We start from the raw sequence: 22,227 nt of genomic DNA on the forward strand, positions 1-22,227 counted from the left end.
GTGCATGAAAGCAAGAATAATGAGCAAATTCAAAGTGATGTCTTTCAGAGACTTAAATGAAGAGTCAATCGGGTCAATCGATTGAAAGTTGTACTACGACAACACCCCGGGTCACATCGCCTTCTTCTGAACAGCAGAAGAACAGCTAACTAACCAAGACCACGAAATATTTTTCAAATCCAATAAAAACTGTTCAACTGTAGGGGATCGAACATTTGGACTCCGGTATACAATAGATCACTTTTGATCATAGTTGGTGGTATTAAGAAAAAAAGATAAAACCTGGTCGATAGTACCCCAATAACTCTCACATGTAGTGTTTTTCGTTTTTCTAACAAACTGCGTGAATACAAGCCCTTGATTCCGATCGTTCAGTTTGTATGGCAACTATATGCTATAGTGAGCCGATCTAAATAATTTCCTCAAAAATTACATTATTTCTATAAACAATAACTCATACCAAATTTCGAGAATATATCTTGTCAAATACAAAAGTTTTCCATACAAAAACTTGATTCTGATCGTTCAGTTTGTATGACAGCTATATGTTATAGTTTTCCGATATCGGCAGTTCTTGAAAACTGTGGGACTAGTTCGTATATATACAGACAGACGGACGGACATGGCTAAATCGACTCAGCTCAACACACCGATCATTTATATATACACTTTATATGGTCTCCGACGCTTCCTTCTGGGTGTTAGACCGTGACAAACTTAATATACCCTGTTTATTGTTTAATATAGTCCTTTTTCAAAGCAAATACATATGTATGTATATGTAACTATATATTTCATTTTATATTCATTAAACATTTTAAAATAGTTATAGAGTATATAAGAAATCGCATGCGAGTTCTTTTATTCGACACCTCAATTGCCAAATTACTGCTAAATCATAAACAACATCTCAAGGAGAAGCAACAACTACCGCAAAGTAGTAGGCATTGAGAAATATCTCTTCGATATGCTGCGATATGCTACCTCAAAGGAGCATGAACACAAACAATGCACAGCTTCTCCTCATTCAGACTGCACCACATACAGCATACAACAATCACAACAAACACAACAAGCATCACCGCTGTAGTGGGGAACTCTACACTCTCACTATACATTTGCTCAGAGCCAGGCAGTTAGCATTTTTCAATCGCGATCGGTCAATGGTCAAATTGCGCGTCGGTTCGTGCTGCGGGAAAAATTGTAATAAACGCGTAAATTTACATGTATAATGCAAGTGCTTTCTAAATTATTTTGTTCAATTTAAAATCTTGAATGAGAGTTGTCTAAATGAAAACTTAAATGAAGTGAAAAGTTGTGAGTGTTTTGGTAAAAGCAAAAATGTGCGTAAAATTAAATAAAATAGTGTGCATAGTTTGCAATTTTGTTTTCTATGACATGTTTTTGCATATTAATGCTGTTAAAAGCGAAGTGAGTGCAAATCGAATATTGTAAATCATTCATAAACGGTGCTGTAGTGAATTGCGGAAATAATTTCTATTTGAATATATTTCGTAAAATGTGAAGTCGCTGCGTTCGTTCTTGCAGTGTTCGTCTATCGTCGTTTTCTAATTAACCAACGACGTCGTTCGTATAACAAACAAGCAAAAAACACTTGCGAGGAGAGTAACATTTTTATTGCTGTATTACTTAAAGGTGAGCACAGAGTGTTTGCATAGTAATTACTTTGTATTTTTTAAAAACGTTTTAATAATTCATTATTTGCATAATTTCAATAGATTCATTTTTAATTTCTAAATTGCTGAAAAAATTGCAATAAAATTGAAAAATTTTCTTGAAATAAATTGCAAAATTTTTTTTACAGATTTTATAAATTTAGGAAAAGTTTTCTTAATTTAAGACAGTAAAATGAGTATATTTAATTAAACTAAAAAACACGTCTCTACTGCTATTCAAACTAAAAAGTGTGTACATATTAGTTTGTCAAAGAAGTCTTGCGGTATTTTCGCGGTATTTTTATTGAATTTTCAATTGTTTATACAAGTTTTTTTGTTGACTCATGCCCAGCTCTTTTCCGATGTTACGGCTGCTACTATGCCGGTCTCKTTCRACCAATTCAGCGATTTTATCGCAATTTTCGACGAMAGGMCTTCCGGAGCGTRGYGCATCTTCGACCACCTCTACACCAGAACGAAAACGTTGAAACCATCGTTGTGCGGTGGAAATGGAAACTGTATCGGGTCCATAAACTGCACAAATTTTATTGGCGGCTTGAGATGCATTTTTGCCTTTATCGTAGTAGTACTGTAAAATGTGCCGTATTTTCTCTTTATTTTGCTCCATGTTTGCRACGCTATAACTCACGAACGACTTAAAAGAAATGACAGTCAATTAAACACGTGTTAACGCGTGAAATGAGCTTTCCAAAAAGGTATAGCATGACCATGAGCTATACTACACGCTCTCAGCGCCAACTATCGAAAATACCGCAAGACTTTTTTGACAAAAACAAAATCGCTCAACTAAAAGATAAATATATTTTCGTAAATATCTATACTACCATATACCTAATATAAAAATTTTCGAACTTCCGGGTAACTTTACTCTACATGATTGCTTTGTTTCTTGTAAGTTGCAACAGTATACAATGTTCGTTTGCATCTGAACTTAGCCCTTCCTTAGTGCTTTGAAGAATATTTCTTTGAACTGTTGGTCGCGGCTAACGATCTTGGTAGCAAATCGATTGGCTTAAAACTTGAAATTATCTGCTCAACAGAGTGAAATCAATAAGTCCATTGATTGATGCGATGTGGAATCAAACCTTTTTCTTTTTGTCTGAAATGGCAGTTTTTGAATCTCTTCAGGTTGTTTTTCATTTCAAATCTGCAAATTTTGCTCGTTTACATACTCATTGAGCCAGAAATGGACATCATCGCTAAAGAAAATCTATATTTTGTTTTCCAACTAACCTCATTAATTTCCAAAGGAAATATATATTATATTTTATTTAGATTTATTTTTGTAGATATTTTCTAATACACTCACCGACATGTTAATTTGACCGAACTGCCTTCTGGTACGATCACATCAGAAGAGGTATCTTCCGCAACAAAGTCTGGTGGTATTACAACATCAAGAAAGCCAATCTATAAAGAGAGAATTTATAGTAAATTTAATTTTTTTTAAATTATAGATGTAATGAAAAATAATTATTTTAAGTCCCGTTTTAATGTTTTATTTCTAAAAATTTTTGACAAACGACACCAGAATTTATCTCAACTCAATAGCGAAAAATTTGCTTGTTGATGCCATTAAGCCAGATGAATTTTCTGTTTATCGGATCGATAAGACAATTGACAACTTTCGACAAGTAATTTTCACAGGCTTCTCTTGAAGCCAACTCTATTAAGAGAATTCAACACTGACCGAAAATAACAGTAGTCAGTTGCTGCAAGGTTAAGGCTATATGGTACATGCATCAAAACTTCCCAGCCAAGTTCTTACAGTTTTTGCCGAACCATTAAAGATGTGTATGGTCCAGCGTTGTCCTGATGGAAGACGAAACAGTTTCTGTTGATCAGTTCTGCCCGCTTTTTTCGATTGCTTGCTTCAATCTCATTTTTGTTGACAGTAAAATGTAAAATCAATCGTTCGACCAGGCTGGAGAAGCTCACAGTTGATGATTCTTTTCCAATCCCACCAAACACTCAGCACAACCTTTCGAGTCGTCAATCTTGGTTTTCCGACTATTTTCTGAACTTCACCACGCTTGGACCATGATCTTTTTCGCACATTGTTGTCGTATTTGATCCACTTTTCGTTTCGTGTTATCAGTCCCTTCAAAAATTGTTCGATTTCATTTCGTTTCAGCAAAGAATCGCAGATGTTTATTCAGTTCATTAAATATTTCACAGACAATTCATGTGGTAGCCAAATATCGAACTTTTTTTGAAGCCAGCCTTTTCAAATGGTTCAAAACTGATGATGATGAATGCTAGGTTCCTTAGCGATGTTATGGCTGCTTATGTTGTGGTCTTGGTCAATCTTTTCCATTATTTCATCGACTTTTTCAACGATGGGTCGACCAGAGCGAGGTGCATCTTTCACATCGAAATATCCAGAACTTCAGCGAGCGAACCATTTTTGTGCTACGCGAACTGATGAAACATCGTCTCCGTAAAATATATGAGTTTCATTGGTGCCTTGCTTGGCATATTTCCCTTATACAAATATTTCAAAATATAGCAAATGTGGACTTCATGTTGATCTTAAACAAAAATCTCAGAAATCTACTCGACAGGCACAATCACATTTATTACTAACTATGTGTGCTTTAATCTCAATTAACTTGATTGCGCTAAGTGAATTCCGTGCATTTGTAGTTTTATTATAATCAAAGCTATCATCAGTGCCGCCACGTCCGATTTTCTTGTCTGGACGCTAACTTCCTGCCAGAACTGTCAAACTACCAGAGAGCAATGGTTATAAAAAATCTTACACGCCGAACACCTTGATGTGCGCATAAAAATCACCTTTTAATAAACAGCAAAGGCAGTCAACAAAAACAAAAACAACCACTTATGACCACATAAATAAGCAGCAACAAATGAGCGTAGAACACATAAACGGGCAAGTAGAGCAGGAATTTACGAGCGACACAAGGTAAACTGGGCAAATGCTGACAGCTGGCAAAAAGGTAGAGGCCGGCTACTTTATTGTGACCAAGTATTGACAGAGCTTATAATATATTTACGCAGCGCAACCAACTACCTACTTATTTGTATAGAACTATGAGAAACCATAAGGAAAGAAACTATTCTAGTGTATTTGTTCTGGCAATATTTTACAATAGTTTGTGGGAATTTTTACTCATCTACTTCACCAGCAAATATTTGTTTGTATATATGCACAATAACATTAAAAATATACAAAACAGAAATAAGAGAAATAAAAGAGAATACAAACACCTAAAGGAATCCATTCAGTCGTGCATTTTCGCCTCATGTCCAGCCACAAAAATGGGAAAATACGAAAATTCACATGCCAAGCAAGCGAGCCACCGTGCGGTGAAAGCGCCGACGAAGAAGTGAAATAAAAATTAAGGAAGCATGAAATACATTTTATTGGCGCCATAAACTTCACTTGGTTGGACATTGAAGTGTGCGCTGCCTGGTTGGGCAGCTTGGCACTGCTGCGGCCTGCGAGGACAGGGGTGTGTTGCTCTGCTTCGGGCGCGCGTTTGTCTTTGCTTGCAAACATTATTCCTACTTAACCCCAACCAGCAGCCGCAAACTCTATAATACTCATTGTTTTAGTATTTGTTTGCTTATTCGCCTGATTTGTGTGTGTGTGCGTGTGTGTGTTGGTGTTTACTGCGCACTCAGTCGTGTGTGCATACACTAAAGTGTGTTCGTCTGTAAAGTTGGTGTTTCTTGTGCATTTAAAGGTTTTCAGTTCGATGCCACCGCAATATTCAGCTGCATGACAATATTGGTTTATTGTGTTTGCGGTGTGTACACACACAGAGTTCGACACTTTGCAAATTGCTTTGGTATAAAATCAAACTCTTTCTTACAAAGTAAAAATGTTTAAATTATGGATATCTAAGTGGCGTATGAGCGATATCTTATAGGTTTTATGGATACTGTATATTACTCATACGCAATGTAGGTATGCATTGATTTGTAATCATATGAAAATTATAAAAACAAGAAAATTTATATTTCGTCACTTAAAAGACAAAACCACGTATTATTAAAAAATTCGAAATATATATCTAAAACTTTTAAGCTTCCGCTGCTCATTATATCCAATACACTATATAACCAAAACACTTATTTTGTATGAGTGATTTCTATTATCTCATTTTTCCTTCAATTGTAAACTTATGAAAGGTGTTGTTACGTTATTTTGCATCGATCTGCTTGGTAAAATCTAACAATAAGTATTCAAATCTTAAATCTTTTTAAGAACTAAAGAAGCTCAATAATATGGTTGAGCTTTTTTGGTAGACCGTTGCTCTCTAGTAAGCTGGTAGATCACTTCTTTTTAAACGCGTGTGATAGCTGGAATTTACCAAGGTATTAGATAAAGGGTTTGGAGGTTCGGGAAGTTTAGAAATATGTCTCATTCTGCTGTCCTCTTTCTCCTACTTTACCATAGGAATACCAAGGTCTTTATGAATATTTTCATTACCTATGTACCATGGTGCTCCTGTGATTGTTCTAAGCATTTTCGATTAGAACTTTTGAATTATATCAAGCTGACAGGCACAGGTCGTACTGCACAGTTGAATACCATAAATTCAAATCGGTTTTATTTAAATTTATTTCTCTTCACTTCATGCAAGTTATTTTACTCGCTATATGCTTTCGCCACCTGAGCCATCGATCCAGGTGAATCCCAAAATAATTCGGCTGTTCACGATAAGGTGGTTATAGGGTCTGTCTCTTATACACATCTATATTTTTAATCTAATAACCACATAACCCGATAACCACCTTACCGTGAACAGCCTAAATTTATTTCATTCGCTTGTGATACTAGAACGTTGTTTATTTTGTCATCCGCAAAAGCGGATTTCAATAGCTATTATAATGTCTGCTGTATATATTATGTACAGAGTTGGGGTTAGCACGCCACCCTAAAGTACACCAGCTCTTATTACTCGTTCTTCTGATATGAGGACTGCTACTTTAACTGTAAATTTCCTGTGTCTTAAATATGACTCCAAAGTTTTATGCAATTCCTAGGGTAAAATATTTTTGATTTTCCATAAAAGGCTTTCATGAAAAACCTTATCGAATACCTGCGCTACATCTATAAAAATAGCTGAACAGTACTTTCTGTGGTCGAATACTTTTCTGATTTTCGTTGGTAATTCTATTTACTTGCTCTACAGTTTCATGTTTAGCACGAAACCAGAATTGGTGCATGGGTATTATATTACTTTCGTCGAGCTGTGTTAAAAAATTAATTTTCGGGTTTTGTAAAAAAACAAAAAAAAAATATTAATTTGTCTGCATTACTACTGTTGCTTTCGAAATAGTTCCCATTAGATATTATGTACTTATGTCTACTTACTTCCAATTGTTGACAAGCTTTCAAATTTTTGGGTTGGCTTTAGCTCTTTGAGTAATTTTCATTAATTTTTTATTGTTTCGAAAATCTTTATTTTTATCTCAGTACATTGTTTTGAAATAGTTGGATGACTTTCTTATTATTTGCATTAGTACATCCCCAAAGTTCTGCACTATAGCTCTTTATTGGACGGAGTATTTGTTTGTAGATATGTTACTGAATTTTGATGGATAACACTAATTTCTTACCAATTAACCAATTAATTTTTTTGTGTCGCACGTTTTACGACTTTTTCAAGTATTTAGCGGAGTTAAAGTATGATATTCGCCTATGAAAATTGGTAAGTGCTGTATCTTGTTGTATGTGGAAACAATGTGTCCTTTGTAAGACTTTATTTACATCTTTTTGAAGTTTAGTAGTTGACTCGTGTTCACTACTACCAACAGCAAGCAACGTGGTATCATCTGTAAATCTAACTGTTGTATAATTGCAGTATACTGGCAGGTCATGCATAAATATAATATAAAGAAGAGGGCCGAACATATTACCTTGTGGAACTTCTGCTTTTATTTCCCTAAGAATAAAATACTTGTCACCTTGTTTAACGTGGTATTATATGATTTTATGATATCATAATGCTGTTTCGGTAAACTCAGTTTCAATTACGAAAGCAGTCCTTTGTAACAAACTTTACCGAACGCTTTAGCAGCATCTTAAAATACGGTGGAACAGAATTTGTTTTCCTCAAAGGCTTTTCAATTACGCGGCTTTGATCAATCCTAGAATGGTTAGCTCGGATCCCAAACTGAGGCACTGGAATTATGGTTTTTCGGAGGATTTTCTCAAAAAGCTTCGATATTATCGGTAGAAGTGATATGGACTTGTAACAAGGTACATCATAGCCTAGCTTTCCTGGCTTTTGATTTATGATAATTTTGGCAATTTTAAAATAAGTTGGCCCTTATTTAGGATGAAAGCTGCGTTAATAATGTTGCTAATTTTTACTATACTTACTATACTTACTTAGATTCTCGGGTCTTCAGATCTTTGATTTTCTCATTTAGCTCACTACTTTATTTGACTGAAAATGGTAGGATAATCTACATTTGTTTCATGTTTGAAGAAATTTGGCAAAATAATTCGAAAATATTTCCGCCCCTTCTGAATTATCTTTTGTCCCACTATCAGCACTTATTTTAATGAGACGTAAGTAGTTGAGTTTTTAACGTTTGTAACCTTATAAAGCTTTTCCAAAAAAATGACAATCGGACTCTCCGAACCCGCGAAAATATAACCACGTCTCTTATACAATTATTTTATTAATAAATATTTATATGAATTTTTATACAGAAGAATCAGTAAATAAGTGTTAGTAGGATCTACAAATAACTCAAAGAATTGTTGTGAGTACATTTACAAATGCTTCAGCGGTTTTGCATCAGCTGTTTTGGACCATAAAGAAGTTCACCACAAATATTTGTGCTTTTGTATTATTGTCTCAAAACTCCTATTGCTAGCTTCATAAAATTGACGATGATGTAGTGCATTTACTTTGCATGCAATAGTCGACAGATGTTTCAACCATTACTTACAATAAAATACTAAAAATAGCTTACACTTTAGCTGCTGCAGCACAGAATCTACTATACCCTTCACAGTTGCGTTTTTTATTGCACAAAAAAAGCTTTATCTTGATTTCGGTAGATGAGTTAGTGTGGAAGATATATGCTAAAGTCTTTCGACCCCAACAATATGTTTGCGTATTATTATGTTAGTGTGTGCAATAACCTGTGCCAAATTTCATTAAGTTATGTTTTCAAATAAAAAGTTTTTCTATATTTTTCATACCAGAAGTTTAGTTTGATCGGTTCGGTTGTATAGCAGCTATGTCGTAAACTGATTCGATGTCAGCGGTTCCAACAAACTAAATGAAAACTTCTTATCGATATCTCAAAAACTGAGTGAATTGTACACGTATACCAGTATACAGATGGGCTACCATTTAAATATGTATACTTACCATATATATTATGTGAGATCTCCCACGTTTCTTCTGAAGACTTCATACGTATATCCAGTTCAATATATAAAACATAAATATAACTAGCGCTAAGTTCCTTTATAGTACACTAGAGAACATATTTCCTCGCAATTTCGAAATAACCATTCATATTCGGCGTTAAACTATAGTATAGCCAATACATCCCTTGCATAAGTTTACTAAGACATCTTACATATTGGCAGGTTTATGCGGTTTAGAGTGAAACTGGAGATTTGAAACTCTCATAGTAGATAAGTGAGGCCTACCGGTAGTATTGACCCGATGTTATGCATTTTTGCAATTATTATATTTCATTACCATAGAAATATACTCCCTGAATTTCATTAAGATATCTTAAGTATTGACCAATATGTGTTGTATACAGTCAATCGTAAGTTGGTCTGGTTGTAATAAAACGTCGGCGAGGTCATGAGATTCAATTTTAGGCTCGCCATTGGCGGTTACGCTCTCACCGGCATCATTTTTCAAGAAATATGGACCGGTGGTTCCACCGGCCCACAAACCACTCCAAACCGTTCTTTTTTCTGAATGAAAAGACAGCTCTTGAATTCATTCTGGTAGATCTTCGTCCCAAATGTGTAAGTTTTGCTTATTTACACATATCCACTGAGCCAAAAATTTAACTTATCGCTGTACAAAATTTTCTCTCGAAAACGTCGGATTTTCTTGGAACGTTTCAAGAGTCCATAGAGCGGAGCGAGATCGCCTGGAAAGGGGTCGAGCACTTTCAGTTCTTGTACAAGCTGTATTTTGTACGCTTTCAATTTAAGAACTCCACATAAAATGTGCAAGTTCATTCTATACGTCAGTCCGAGTTGCTGCGAACGGCACTGAATTGACTCTCTCTCAGCTATAGCTAATATATATTTTTTTCTGAGTGCTGTAACAATGAATGCTGGACCTTAAGAAGGGTGATGGTGCAAATAATACTCTCAGTGGCTCGATTTTGTTTATCTTAAGTTGAGCGAAGCCAGCGAAAGACATTTTATACAGAACGTGAATTTTCGTTATAAATTTGATTGATTTGTAAACGTAGTTCAGATGAAATTTTTTCCACCATGAAATGCCAAACAATACTACACAAAATTAACATGACAGCTTGACATGACTCACGCGTGATCTATTATAAGTACCCGGTACGTAAAAACTGATCCAGTCAAAAAAGTTATCTTCTTTTCAAGTTGGTACTTGGTCGTATTCAATAATGAAGTCTATTATTTTGGAAGCTATAAGCGCCGAACGTACAGGTTTACAAGATTTTGTAAAATAAGTATTTTTTCCCTTATATAGATGTATGTAGAGAGAGTGGGGTAAATATATTTGTATGTAAAATAGCGCATCTTGGTACAAGTATGAACTATTTAGGTTTCTGATATATATCTAGCAATATACATATATTAAAGAGTAGAGTACCAAAGAAGGTAAAAATTACCAGTTATTTTTGCGGAGAAAAGGAGAGTATGCTAATGAGAAGACTTTATCGATTTCTTTGTTTATAATTTGGTTGTGTATTGAAATCATAAAAAGTGATTTAAATTGCCATTTCAGTTAAGCGAATACTAAGCTTTAAATTCCCATGCCACGCCAACTGCTTCTAACAAAATTTAATTGCATTCGATTTTCATTTCACTCTTAGCAGTTGCACGCACTCACCTGACTTTTCATTGGATCCGTATTCAGCTGACACATATAGCCACCGCGATCCTCTTCCGACACTGCTTTTATATGTAAATTCCATGTATTCTGATCCAAGTGACTAACACTGACACGTGGATTGTGTGTGATGACATTCTCGTGTATCGCCTGAATGGCTTTTGTATCCGCTTTTAGCCAGCCAACCTGATAGTGGTGTCGCGGCGACAAGTGCCGTCAGTTAGCGCCGGCAGCAGCGTTCATAGTCGAAATGACAGCGAAAATAGCGGCAAAGTGGACCATATTAGCAGTCGACGGCGATTGTAGTTGTTTAATAACGGTTGTGATGGCCACAGGTAGATCAGAAGTGATGAGACCATTTCGAAAATGCGAAGATAGATAGAGAGTATAGCCGACCATGAAATAAAGTCAGAAATTGATTTGGTAAATAAATTGCAATGTATGCTGGATTTATAAATTTATCTCCGAAGATATTTAAGTTTTCACAAGATAAAAAGAAGAATGCATTTTTTTTTATAATATTTAAAGTTAATTCAATAATTCTATAACTTTCGTTTCATGTTAAAGTAGAGTTAGCAAAATTATTGCATATTTATATTATATTGTTAGTAAAGGTGTACTATACCCAAAAGTATATAAATATACAATTGATTGTTCAATTACTTACTCTATAACCGCCCAAATGCCGCACGTGGCATGTGAAGGTTGCGTCTCGGCCCACAGCAACTGACACATTTGATATGCTTTCCACAAATTCCGGTTGAAAAGTGAGAGTTTCTGCAAAGTGACAAACAATATACGTATTATAAACATTATATGCATAATTACCCATACATATGTAAATATGGAATGTAGAAGACCATCTTATATACTTATTTCATTCTTACATGCAATGACTCGAATATCGCTTTATATTACACCGAATCATAAATAAAAAAAAGTAGTGTCTTCGCTTTTCGAAGCTTGCCTCCAAAAGCGAAATATTTGCCTTCGATATTAGGGTTATTTCGAAAAGCAGTTTTAAATATAATATGTAGAACTAGCACTAGAATAGCTCACCCTTTCCCCTTAATTCAATGGTGTATAACACTTTACGCTGAAGCTTATGTGAGATATGCCTTAAAAGATCAAAGCTCTATCTTCGAAAAAGAAAAGGTCATAACCAATCTTCTTTTGAAACTCCATAGACTTTTTGGAAGCGATCTGAGATGTGTAAAATATTCCATTCATTTTATAATGGTGTTATATGAAACTCGATTTCTTTTATATGACCATCACGGGTATGCTTGTAGAAATCCAGACGCTGAACCCAATTTTCCACGGTTTGGAAGCATAAATCGGCCGATACTGCTGCAATTCCTCTTTCGATATTCGTATGAAGTTCATCAGTCGTCGCTGGCTTATAGACCATAGACTTGACGTATCCTCCATTTTACAGGAAATAGGCTAATAGCGTCAAATCATACAGCCGAGGTGGTCAATTGTCTGGGCTATTTCGTGAGAATTAAACTTGGTTTTCAGTAATTCTATTGAGATATTCGTAGTGTGGTTTGTAGTACCGTCCTATTAGAATCACATGTTGTGCAAGTCCATATCATCCAATTTGAGCCAAAAATATTCGGTTATCATCAAGCGGTAGCTATTCCCATTCACAGTAATGTGTCAGGTCGCCGGTCCATAAACCGCACCAAGCCGTAATTTTTTTGGAAACCAACGATAACCAATGGATTACGTTAAAATGGCTGCCTGCCCAATAATGGAAATTTTTGCTGATTGACGAAGCCATTCACCAAGAAATGAACCTATTCTCTGCAGATGATTTTTCGATGGAAATCCGGATTATTTTCAAGTTGTTGCTTAGCGCCCCAATTGTTGATCCGACATGATGATTATGACGATAAAAATATCATTTGTAAATATATGAACTAATAATTTTTCGAGTCCATCAGTAACTGAGATATCTTACACAATATGGGAAGTTAAAAAATGCAAAGTGGTGGCAAAGTAGATTAAATAAACAGGCTAACTTTTCGTGAGGCCTGAAAAATCCTCCTTGCATATCCAAAGGCATAATCCTGTCCGTTTTATTGCGCAGAACTCCTAGGTATGGATTAAAAAGCCAAAAGCCTACTGCAAATTAATAACGGCGACTAATATCAAGGAGCCACCGGGTTCGTAGAAAGTATGGCAACCGATATGCTTTAAACTTAGTCTGGCGAAAGCTGAGAAGTGCAGGAGGAAGCGTCGAGAAGTGACTTATGAGTACATTCGGGACGTTGGGTTTGTTGAGGGGAAACCAGACTTCATATTTTGTCTGAGTCTGATTTTTCTGAAGAGAGGCACCTAACTGATTGAGCAGGTTGTTTTTGTGGGAAGGAGGTGGAGGGAAAGTTTAGCTTCCTGTGTGAATGGTGGGTGCGTGAAAGATGCCTATGAGGTCCAAACCCAAATCACCAGTCCAACCCTAGACTTAATTCTGTTATTACGGGAAGTAGGAGCCCTTGGAGTTCGTATAGATGGGTTTCTAGCCCTATTAAGGTGATCTGTCGCCAGCAGGTACCTACGTTAAACATAACGGACGTTGTTAACGAGCGTAAGACCTGTATAATAACTCTATTATACTAATGGATGCATAGCTCCTTAAAAGAAGAAGCACTTCGGAGAAGTACATCTGTTGCTACCATGAAGGCTCTCACTTCAACTTGAACAAGAATTAGTTGAGAGCTAAAGGCGGAAGACTCTCCCTCAAACCTTCCCTTTTAGCCTCTATTGGGTATTGGAAAACCTCACTGAGACTCTAAAAATTAAAATACGAGATAAAAATTAAGCCGAACTCAGTATGATATTAAAACAAACAAAAAAAACGAAAAATTAGTTCTAAGCCACAGTAAGGTTAAATAAAGAGTAAATAAACAGTAGCCGGCAATAAAATGGCACAAATTGCTTGAGCTGCAGCGGAGAAAGCGATGTTGCAACAGCTCGTGTCAGCAGCGACGACCTCACATCATTTACTCAGCTGCAACACAGAGACCGCAAAGCTACGCGCACGTTCGCATGCAATTTGTATCCTTATGTATATATGTACATATTTATGTATGAACAAATATATGCATTTAAGTTTGTTGCAAGTTATGCTGCGACAGACGTTGCAAGTAGCAATTGCGATTACAACTCCTACTGAAAATGCCACAAGTGTTGAGCTACGGATTATGGCAAGTGGATAAACAGATTGACAAACAAGTCTCAACCTCAGTGTTGCTGGGGTAAAAGGGGCGAGAGGTAAGCCGGCAGGACGGTGTGCAGGGTTGTGGCAAGCGACGCAGCCATAACAAGCAAACTAAACAATGGAGTGCAAAGCAGCAATAACAAGAAACATACCTCAAGTAATACAGTAGCGGAAGCATGTGGCAAAGGAAGTGCGTTTGAATGATGCGAAGCGCACAGGAATGGTGTCGACGAATGACGTCAGCAGGCCAAACAATGCAAACATGGCCACAAACAACAAATATTCAAATTGTTGGTGTTTGCAATGCTTTCTGCATGCATGTTTACACAATTCAAGTGGAGCTAAATTAATTGCGAAAAAATCGCAAGCCGCATTTAAAATGAGGTTTCGCCTACAGGACGTATGAGTTACCAAAATACATTAATTATGTAGAAGTGACGTATTAGTTAGCATTCCTTATAGAAGGTAGCTTTTTTTTTTGTTTTTTTTTTTACATTTGTAAGAAGAGTCCACAATTTTCTACTAAGAAATTGGTTGGAGAATATATACAAAAGAGGGATTACAGAATTTGGTCTCGGCTCATTGAAAGAAGATTTTACTTTTCAATTGCTTAATCAGTCCAAAGTAGCACCTCTTGCTGAGAGTGATTTTGCGTTGTATTTTAAGGCTTCGACTTCGAAGTTATGACTGCTGAAAGTATCGTGTGAGCTAAGTTGCGATTGCGATCATCGTTCCGTCCTTTCTGATCCTGACGAAGCTTTTGGTGTTAAAGCGAGAATGCCAAGCTCAGACCGAGCGGCATAGAGGCCGTTCCTTTTCGTGCCGTCGAAGGTGCTTTTAAACCCGATAAAGAGGTTCTTTTCCAAGATTTGGCAAATTGTGAAAATCTGTTCAATTGTAGACTTTTTGGGTTAAAAGCCACACATACTTCACTCTTTCACACACTACGGTTGATAAGACCTTATATGCGATATTAAAGAGGTTTATCCCACGATAATTTTCGTAGACTGTGGGGTTTCCTTTTTTGTGATTTTATGAAAACACGCTTAAATTCCAATCGTCAGGCATACTTTCATCCGACCATATTCTAGAAAGAAGCCGATGCATGCGCCCTATCAGTGCTTCGCTGCCGTGTTTGAAAAGCTCGACCAGCAATCCGTCAGCTCTTGACGCCTTGCTGTTCTTCAGACGGGTAATTGCTATTCAAACCTTATCGTAATCGGCCAATGCAACATCTTTTCCATCGTCATCGATTGGGGAATTGGGTTCGCATCCCCAGATGTTTCACTTTCACTGCCGCTCTGAATAATAGAGAAGTGCTCCCTCCATAACTTCAATATGATCTGAACATTAGCCACTAGATCACCACTTTGCCTTCTACAAGAAAACAGTCCTTATCATACCATTTGTTCTTTCGATCCTTACGAAAACAAATGTTTCCCCTATACCGAGTTTCTGATGAGTGTTCCCAGTTTTTTCGCTATGGAGAACTGTTGTACCAAAGATTCATTATCTTCTCATCTCATCACAATTTTTACATCGTGGGGTACAGTTGTCATAAGCGCGTTCCAGGCGCTCCTCAAAGGCGTCTTTAGTCATGAACTGGCGGTGATGTCAGCCTTTACCTTTAGGGAACATCAACCAGCATCGGTTCGTTCATCCGAGTTTGTTATTTCTTTTTCATTGGAAGTGGTTTCTACGTGGTGGGTCTAAACCCAGCGAACAATTCAGCTTACCCTGATGCTTGACTGTACCCCGGTAGAACTCGTGAGTGATCTACGACCTCGAATGCATTCACTTTGCCATCGAATAAACACTGGTCTTGGACTGAATATTCGCGCAAAAATTTCATCGATCCACTGTTGCTGAGTTAACCCACGTCAATTTTTGGCTGAGATGTATATTTTAAGTCACAGTAAACAACACCAATGGCGCTCATATGTCAACAAGTTCTGATTATGTATAACGTCAAAAATGTCGAAATTTACGATAAAGTTGTGTGTTGCCAAGTGCCGAAATTTAAAAAGGCAACATACGTGCAGCGAAAAAGATGACACATTAATAAAAAAATTTTAAAGTTCGTTAATCAAAAGATTTATTAAGCACGAGAGTATGTGTCTTTTTTTAATTAAATATTTAATAAAAAAAAAGGTACAATAAAATTTAAGAACTCAATCAGTTAGTGAAGTTTTGTAGATTAGACGCGAAATTGGAGTACCAAAACCGATACTATATATGCTTCAGATACATAGGCACATACCATACATGCCATATATATACTATAAATAAGTATATATGTTCATACACATTAAAAAGCTGACATCTGTTAATACAGACATGAGCAATACGAAAAACATGTCGGCAATATTAATTGTAGCCACAAACATTCGTGCATGCATACAAAAAGATTCGCACATCTGACCATATTAATTTTAATATTCACTTTCACACACACATACACGCAAATGCACTATGGTTTGGCATGAAATAAATAAATGCATTTGCGTTTATTTTTGCTCGCACTTGGCATTCGTTGCTGCCTCTGCTGCTCCAGCTACAGCTGCTGCTGCCAGCCGGCGGCCACGGCCTCCAATCCGTTTGTAATTTCTCTCCATCCGCATGACAGTGGCCGCACCAACCAGATCCTTGAAATGCACTGCCCATTTACGAACTTGTTGACGGTCACTTACGCACACCAGCGTATGCCGATCAACGCGTGCATATACACACGCTAATGCATATTTATGTGGGTATATGTACATTCACGTTCGTGAACGCTTAAAGTCATTAATAATTTCCGGAATTTCGTTGAGTAATTCTTACAACTGCCATGTGATAAACTCGTAAAAAATATGAAAAATCGAAATTTCTGTCTTCGTTGCTTTCAAGATACTTTTTTGGCTTAAAGATAAGGCGCACAAAGTTCTTAAGTAAAAATGGACACACAGAAAAGATGTGAAATTCAGAAACAGATTGTTAAAAGTTTTTCTCTTAAAATTCAATGCTTTTAGCTTCTAATTGCAATGTAATTGCTACCTAGTATCATTCAGCTAGTTGCTTAGCCCTATTAGTTTCACTTAACGCCTGGGATTTGGTTTCACAAGCAGCATTGCCCTAGCCTGAATAGGCGTTTCATGAGATTATATTCAGCTGCAAAATAAGCCACACTGTTTTTCTTACTTTATACCATAATAAAAATATAGCAGTTATATGCTGATTCAATCTTGAAAATTTACACTTTATGCACAGTCGGTACAGCCCTTTTGCTTTGACATCATTTCGTTAGAAAGTTATTTTTGGAATATTTTATAACCTGGATATAATCACCCAATAGCCGAAAGGGATTAATGTGATCCGACCAATAAGTTTCGTCAGTAGTCGATGGCAACGAAGACATAGACTTTTAACAATTTTTGTAAGCGAAAGCTCTATCTTTAAATGCGTATACTTACCATGTGGTCATGATCTTAACATCTTAATTAAAATTCGTTCTTTTAAATAATTCTGTACACCACAAAAATTTACGCTCTGCCAATAGCAGAGGTCTACAATCTATAGCCTCTAAAGCTTTGGCTCTTTAGAAATACCCTAGAAATTTTATGGACATATAGAGTCATCAACAGTGAAGTTTTGGGAAGACTGAACCGCAATAAGGAGCTTTTAAAGGCTACAATGAAAAGAAAATCAGCCTTAACAGGATATATTAGGTTGTCAAAAAAGTCTTGCGGTATTTTCGGTAGTTGGCGCTGAGAGCGCGTAGTTCTAGTTTTATTCGTCGCATCGGGTCAGGCTATACCTTTTTGGAAAGCTCATTTCACGCGCTAACATGTGTTTCATTAATTGTCGTTTCTTTTAGTCGTTCGTGAGTTATAGCGTCGCAAACATGGAGCATAATAAAGAGAAAATACGGCATATTTTGCAGTACTACTACGATAAAGGTAAAAATGCATCTTAAGCCGCCAATAAAATTTGGCCAGTTTATGGACCCGATACAGTTTCCATTTCCACCGCACAACGATGGTTTCAACGTTTTCGTTCTGGTGTAGAGGTGGTCGAAGATGCGCCACGCTCCGGAAGGCCTGTCGTCGAAAATTACGATAAAATCGCTGAATTGGTCGAAAGAGACCGGCATAGTAGCAGCCGTAGCATCGGTCAAGAGCTGGGCATGAGTCATCAAAAAAAATTTTATGAACAATTGGAAATTGAAAAAAATTCAATAAAAATACCGCAAGACTTTTTTGACAAACTATTATAATATAATAAAAACCCGAAATATGAGATTTGGCAAAAAATTATCCCACGAAAATCGAGTGAAAATTGGTATTAATAAGAACTTTCTTGACTTGGAAATATCGGACAAAGGAAAGGAATACATAACGTTAAGAGAACGGTCAGATTTACCACCAAAGGCAGAGAAACACTCTTCTTCTTCTTTACTGGCGTAGACAATGCTTCTCGGTTATAGCCGAGTAAGGTTGCGAAATTATTTTTCAAATACAGACCTTTTTTAAAATTTTTTTTTTTTCAAAAAAAAAAAATAAATATTTTATTAGAAGTTTTTATTGTTACAAACATGCACTATTAACAAAGAAATTCTGAAATTTTTGGAAAAAAATATTTTAAACTCGGCCATTGGGACTCCATTTCCGGTGACCCCTTGGGAAAAATGATGCGCCCGCGTTTGCAGTATAACTTCTTACATGATCTCCTATAGCGGAAAAAATATGTGTTTTAGTTAAAACCTTAACTTAGAACTTGGGCGAAGGAAAAAAGCTGAAAATAGATTTTTGGCAAACATTTTTCCAAAAAAAAAAAAATTCGAAATTTTTTTTTTCAAATAGTTGTATTCGCAAAAACATCCTGCATTCAGTTTTTTTAGAATTGTATCGCAGAGATATGTGTAAAATTTCATGAAGATCGGCTGAATAGTTTTCGAGAAATCTTGCCAACCGACTTCAAAAACACAGTTTCGAGAAAAATGCGTTTAAAGACAGCGCACTTAGCCCAGATAGCCTCGACCTTACAAGTTCTCAAGCCTGTATTCTTCTCTACTTAATCATTCCAACCGAGTGGAGGTTTTCCTCTTCCTCTGCTTCCCTCGGCGTTTATTCGTTGGGCAGGCGACGGAGGACTACATTATGTAGAGATAATTAAAAACCAGGGATTTTATAAAATACTTTTATACTTCACAAACATTGCAAAGATCATCTTTTTAGACTTGTGGTTTTCAAGAAGAAATAAAACGCATATTATATAATGTTATGACCAAGAATTTAGCTTAATTATGAAGATAAGGCTTTCCCATTACTCTTTAAGAATGATTTCGGGTAAGTGACCGCCGCGTCCAGCTCAAACAGTTCCAGTTAAGGGCCAATTTTTCCACAATTTTTTATAGCAATTAGCTCCAGAGTTAGGCATAAGGCAAACTATCAAGATGCCGGACTACTGCTGATATCTTTGCTATTGCAAAAGCTGCGGAGTTAGCCTCTAATGCACCTGCAGGCAATTCCAGGGTCAAAATCTACGTAGACAGCCAAACAGCTATCAACGCAATAACCTCGTATCGCATATCGGCCAGAAGTGTCTTGGGAAGTAGGGCAGCTGAGGAAAGTGCAGCAGTGGAAAGTGTTGCCAGAAGCAAGCAACATCATTTCTGCTGAATGTCAGATCGCAAAGGCATCGAAGACAAATAGTGAACGAGATTGCCAAGATTAGTGTGCGATTAACACCCAAAAACGTGATCAACATTGGAAAACCCATGCCTTGTCTATACGACTATCTCAACAGAAGCATGGTAAAGAAAATGAAAACCCGATGGAACGAGCTATCTGGGTGCAAAACTGCAAAAGTCAATTGTAAAACGGTAGATCGTGAGTACGCAAAATTCCACAGGCATATGAAAGGATAACTACTTCTCATGGACATAGTAACCGGCTTCAATTCCTGCACAACTTGCATTATGTAAGCCCGCAAACCAAAATCCTTCCGCCCAATTTTCATTGAATGATTGGGTAAAGCTCCCACTCAACGGATGGACTCATTTGGGAATTTTTGGACACTCTGCTTCGCAGTAACATAGCGTCTTCAGTGCGTAGTGTACGACGTTTCGGAACAGCAGTGACTGTTCTCTGTTCTCTACTACAAGAGAATGGTCATATTAAAGAAACTGTTCAATCTTAAGCATTTTTTCATGTAGATGACCAGTTCTACTACAATAAGTAGTAAGTAAAAATTGATAAAAAGCCATTATTGTTACACCACCGTATTCAGTAATTATATTAATGTTCTAAGTGTTTAACTACAAATGTATTTACTTTGCATGTGGACTACAAATATAGAAATTCGCTTGTTTTATTTCATTGGTGGCGCCCAATAAGTTTCGAAACTGCCACTACCCACACCAAAGTCTCACTCAATCGCTGTAAAATTACAGTCGGTTTCTGTGCATGAGACATCGGTACAGACTGCTACTCCTTGTACTTCTTCTGCGTTGTCGGAGTTTGCACTTAAGGCGCACAAAAATTTACAATAAATCATATTCTCGGTCAATTGTGTCGATTCAGCGCGTTTTTGCACTATTTTACCAAAACCCTCTCGCTGCTCGCCTCTCAGCACGTAAGCATATTTACATATGTAAGTATGTATGTGTATTTCGCATAACAATTCCTTATAAACGCCGACAGTTTTAAACACTTTGCGCTGCTCCTTTCTGCATTCTTAACTTTTTCCGTCATCAGCTGCGTATTTGCGTTCAACATTTGCTTACCGAGGAAGTGATTTTTTCGCTTTTTTTTGCTTTTCGGTCGCAGCGCTTTTCAGTTTTGCCGAATGTAAACTTGCATGAAGTTCTATAAATATTTAAATATTGAACTTCGTGCAGCAGGCGAGCGGCAGCTGGTGGCAGCGCCAGCGAAAGTTGTCTGCGCATATATTTTATTCATGCGTTGCCAATGAAATCGATTCGCATATCATCACTGCTTTTTGTTTGTTTTCCCAATCTTTTTGTAATGTTTTTTTCTATATATTTTCAAATTTTTTTAGTTGCTCTTGCGAATTTCTATAATTCTTTGCTATTTTTCTCTCTGCGTTTTTGCACTCCTCTCTGCCGCGGCAATGAAAAGCATTTCAGCAAAAAAGTGGGAAAATTTTCGACTGGGTTTTCGACTCTATTTTCTATCGGAGTTTTTGCTTGATTCTCCGGCAGCATTTGCAAATGAAGTGCCGCCTCGTTGATTGTGTTGATTTCGTTGATTCACTCAATTATTTATGTCTTCGAGTTAACACATGTGCGCATGTGAATGTGTCTGTTTGTGTTTGGGTATGCGAACTATTTGTATAACTGCGACTGCCAACTTTTTGCCATAAATACTAGCCAGCATCAGCTTTTTATTTCGGCGGGTTCGCAACTCCTAGCAATGACCCACAGGGGTTTTCGGTGTAATAATCTGAATTTATATGAGCTGGTGGTGAAAGTTAACATGCATGTGTTTTTTGTACACAATTTGTTTGTGTATTCACATTACTATTAACGATTATAACGTAATTGAAGAGAAATAACTTAAATCGTCGAAGCTTCAGGTTACAATGGTAGAAATAATTTGGGTAGTTGAAACTGAAGTGCCAAATGGTATTATTTAAAATTTTTAGAAAATTGGACTAATATTGTGAATGCGTTAAAGCAGTTAGAAACATTAAGGGATTAAGGGAAAGTTTTAAAAATTAATTTTTTATTGTCTTTTTAAATCTACAGTACCTCTAGAATATTGTTCAAAATTTTCAAGTTGATCCGAGCAATAGTTTTGGAAAAACAACATTAAGAACTTGTCCGCTCGAGGCTAGGTAGACTAAGTGGGTCGCCTTTAAACTCGTTTTTCTCGTAACTATACTTTTGAAGGTGGTTTCCAAAATTTCTGCAGAACTACTCAACCGATCTCCATGAAATTTCACACAGGTCCTTGAGGCACAAATTCAAAAGACTTGGACGAAAGATTTTTTTCGATTACAATCATTTGAAAAAAAGAAATTTTGGATTTTTAATCTTTTTTTTTAATGTCTGCCAAAAATCCAATTTTCATTTTTATTCCTTCGTCCAAGTTCTAAGTCAAAGGATTCACTGAAATACGTATTTTTGCAATTTAAATTATCCTGCCAATGCGAGCGCATCTCTTCTCCGAGGGGTCACTGGAAATGGCGTCGCAATGGCCGAGTTGAAAATATTTTTTTTCCCAAAAATTTCAGAATTTCT

The 22,227-nt window shown here is 36.6% G+C and overlaps 1 protein-coding gene across 1 annotated transcript in view; it reads right to left on the bottom strand.

Moving 5' to 3' along the window:
- The window catches only part of LOC108966445 (lachesin), an 82,216-nt gene that overhangs the window by 36,766 nt on the left and 23,223 nt on the right, over nt 1-22,227 (bottom strand). Inside the window, exons 2-4 of the mRNA XM_018929736.1 lie at nt 11,424-11,533; nt 10,757-10,942; nt 3,007-3,107 (exon numbers count right to left, since the gene is read on the bottom strand). Of these exons, the coding sequence (XP_018785281.1) occupies nt 3,007-3,107; nt 10,757-10,942; nt 11,424-11,533 (397 nt within the window). The remainder of the gene's footprint in view (nt 1-3,006; nt 3,108-10,756; nt 10,943-11,423; nt 11,534-22,227) is intronic.

The sequence above is a fragment of the Bactrocera latifrons genome, unplaced genomic scaffold, assembly GCF_001853355.1.
Source record: "Bactrocera latifrons isolate USDA-ARS-PBARC rearing strain unplaced genomic scaffold, ASM185335v1 scaffold_0, whole genome shotgun sequence".
In the NCBI taxonomy this organism is placed as follows: Eukaryota; Metazoa; Arthropoda; class Insecta; order Diptera; family Tephritidae; genus Bactrocera; species Bactrocera latifrons.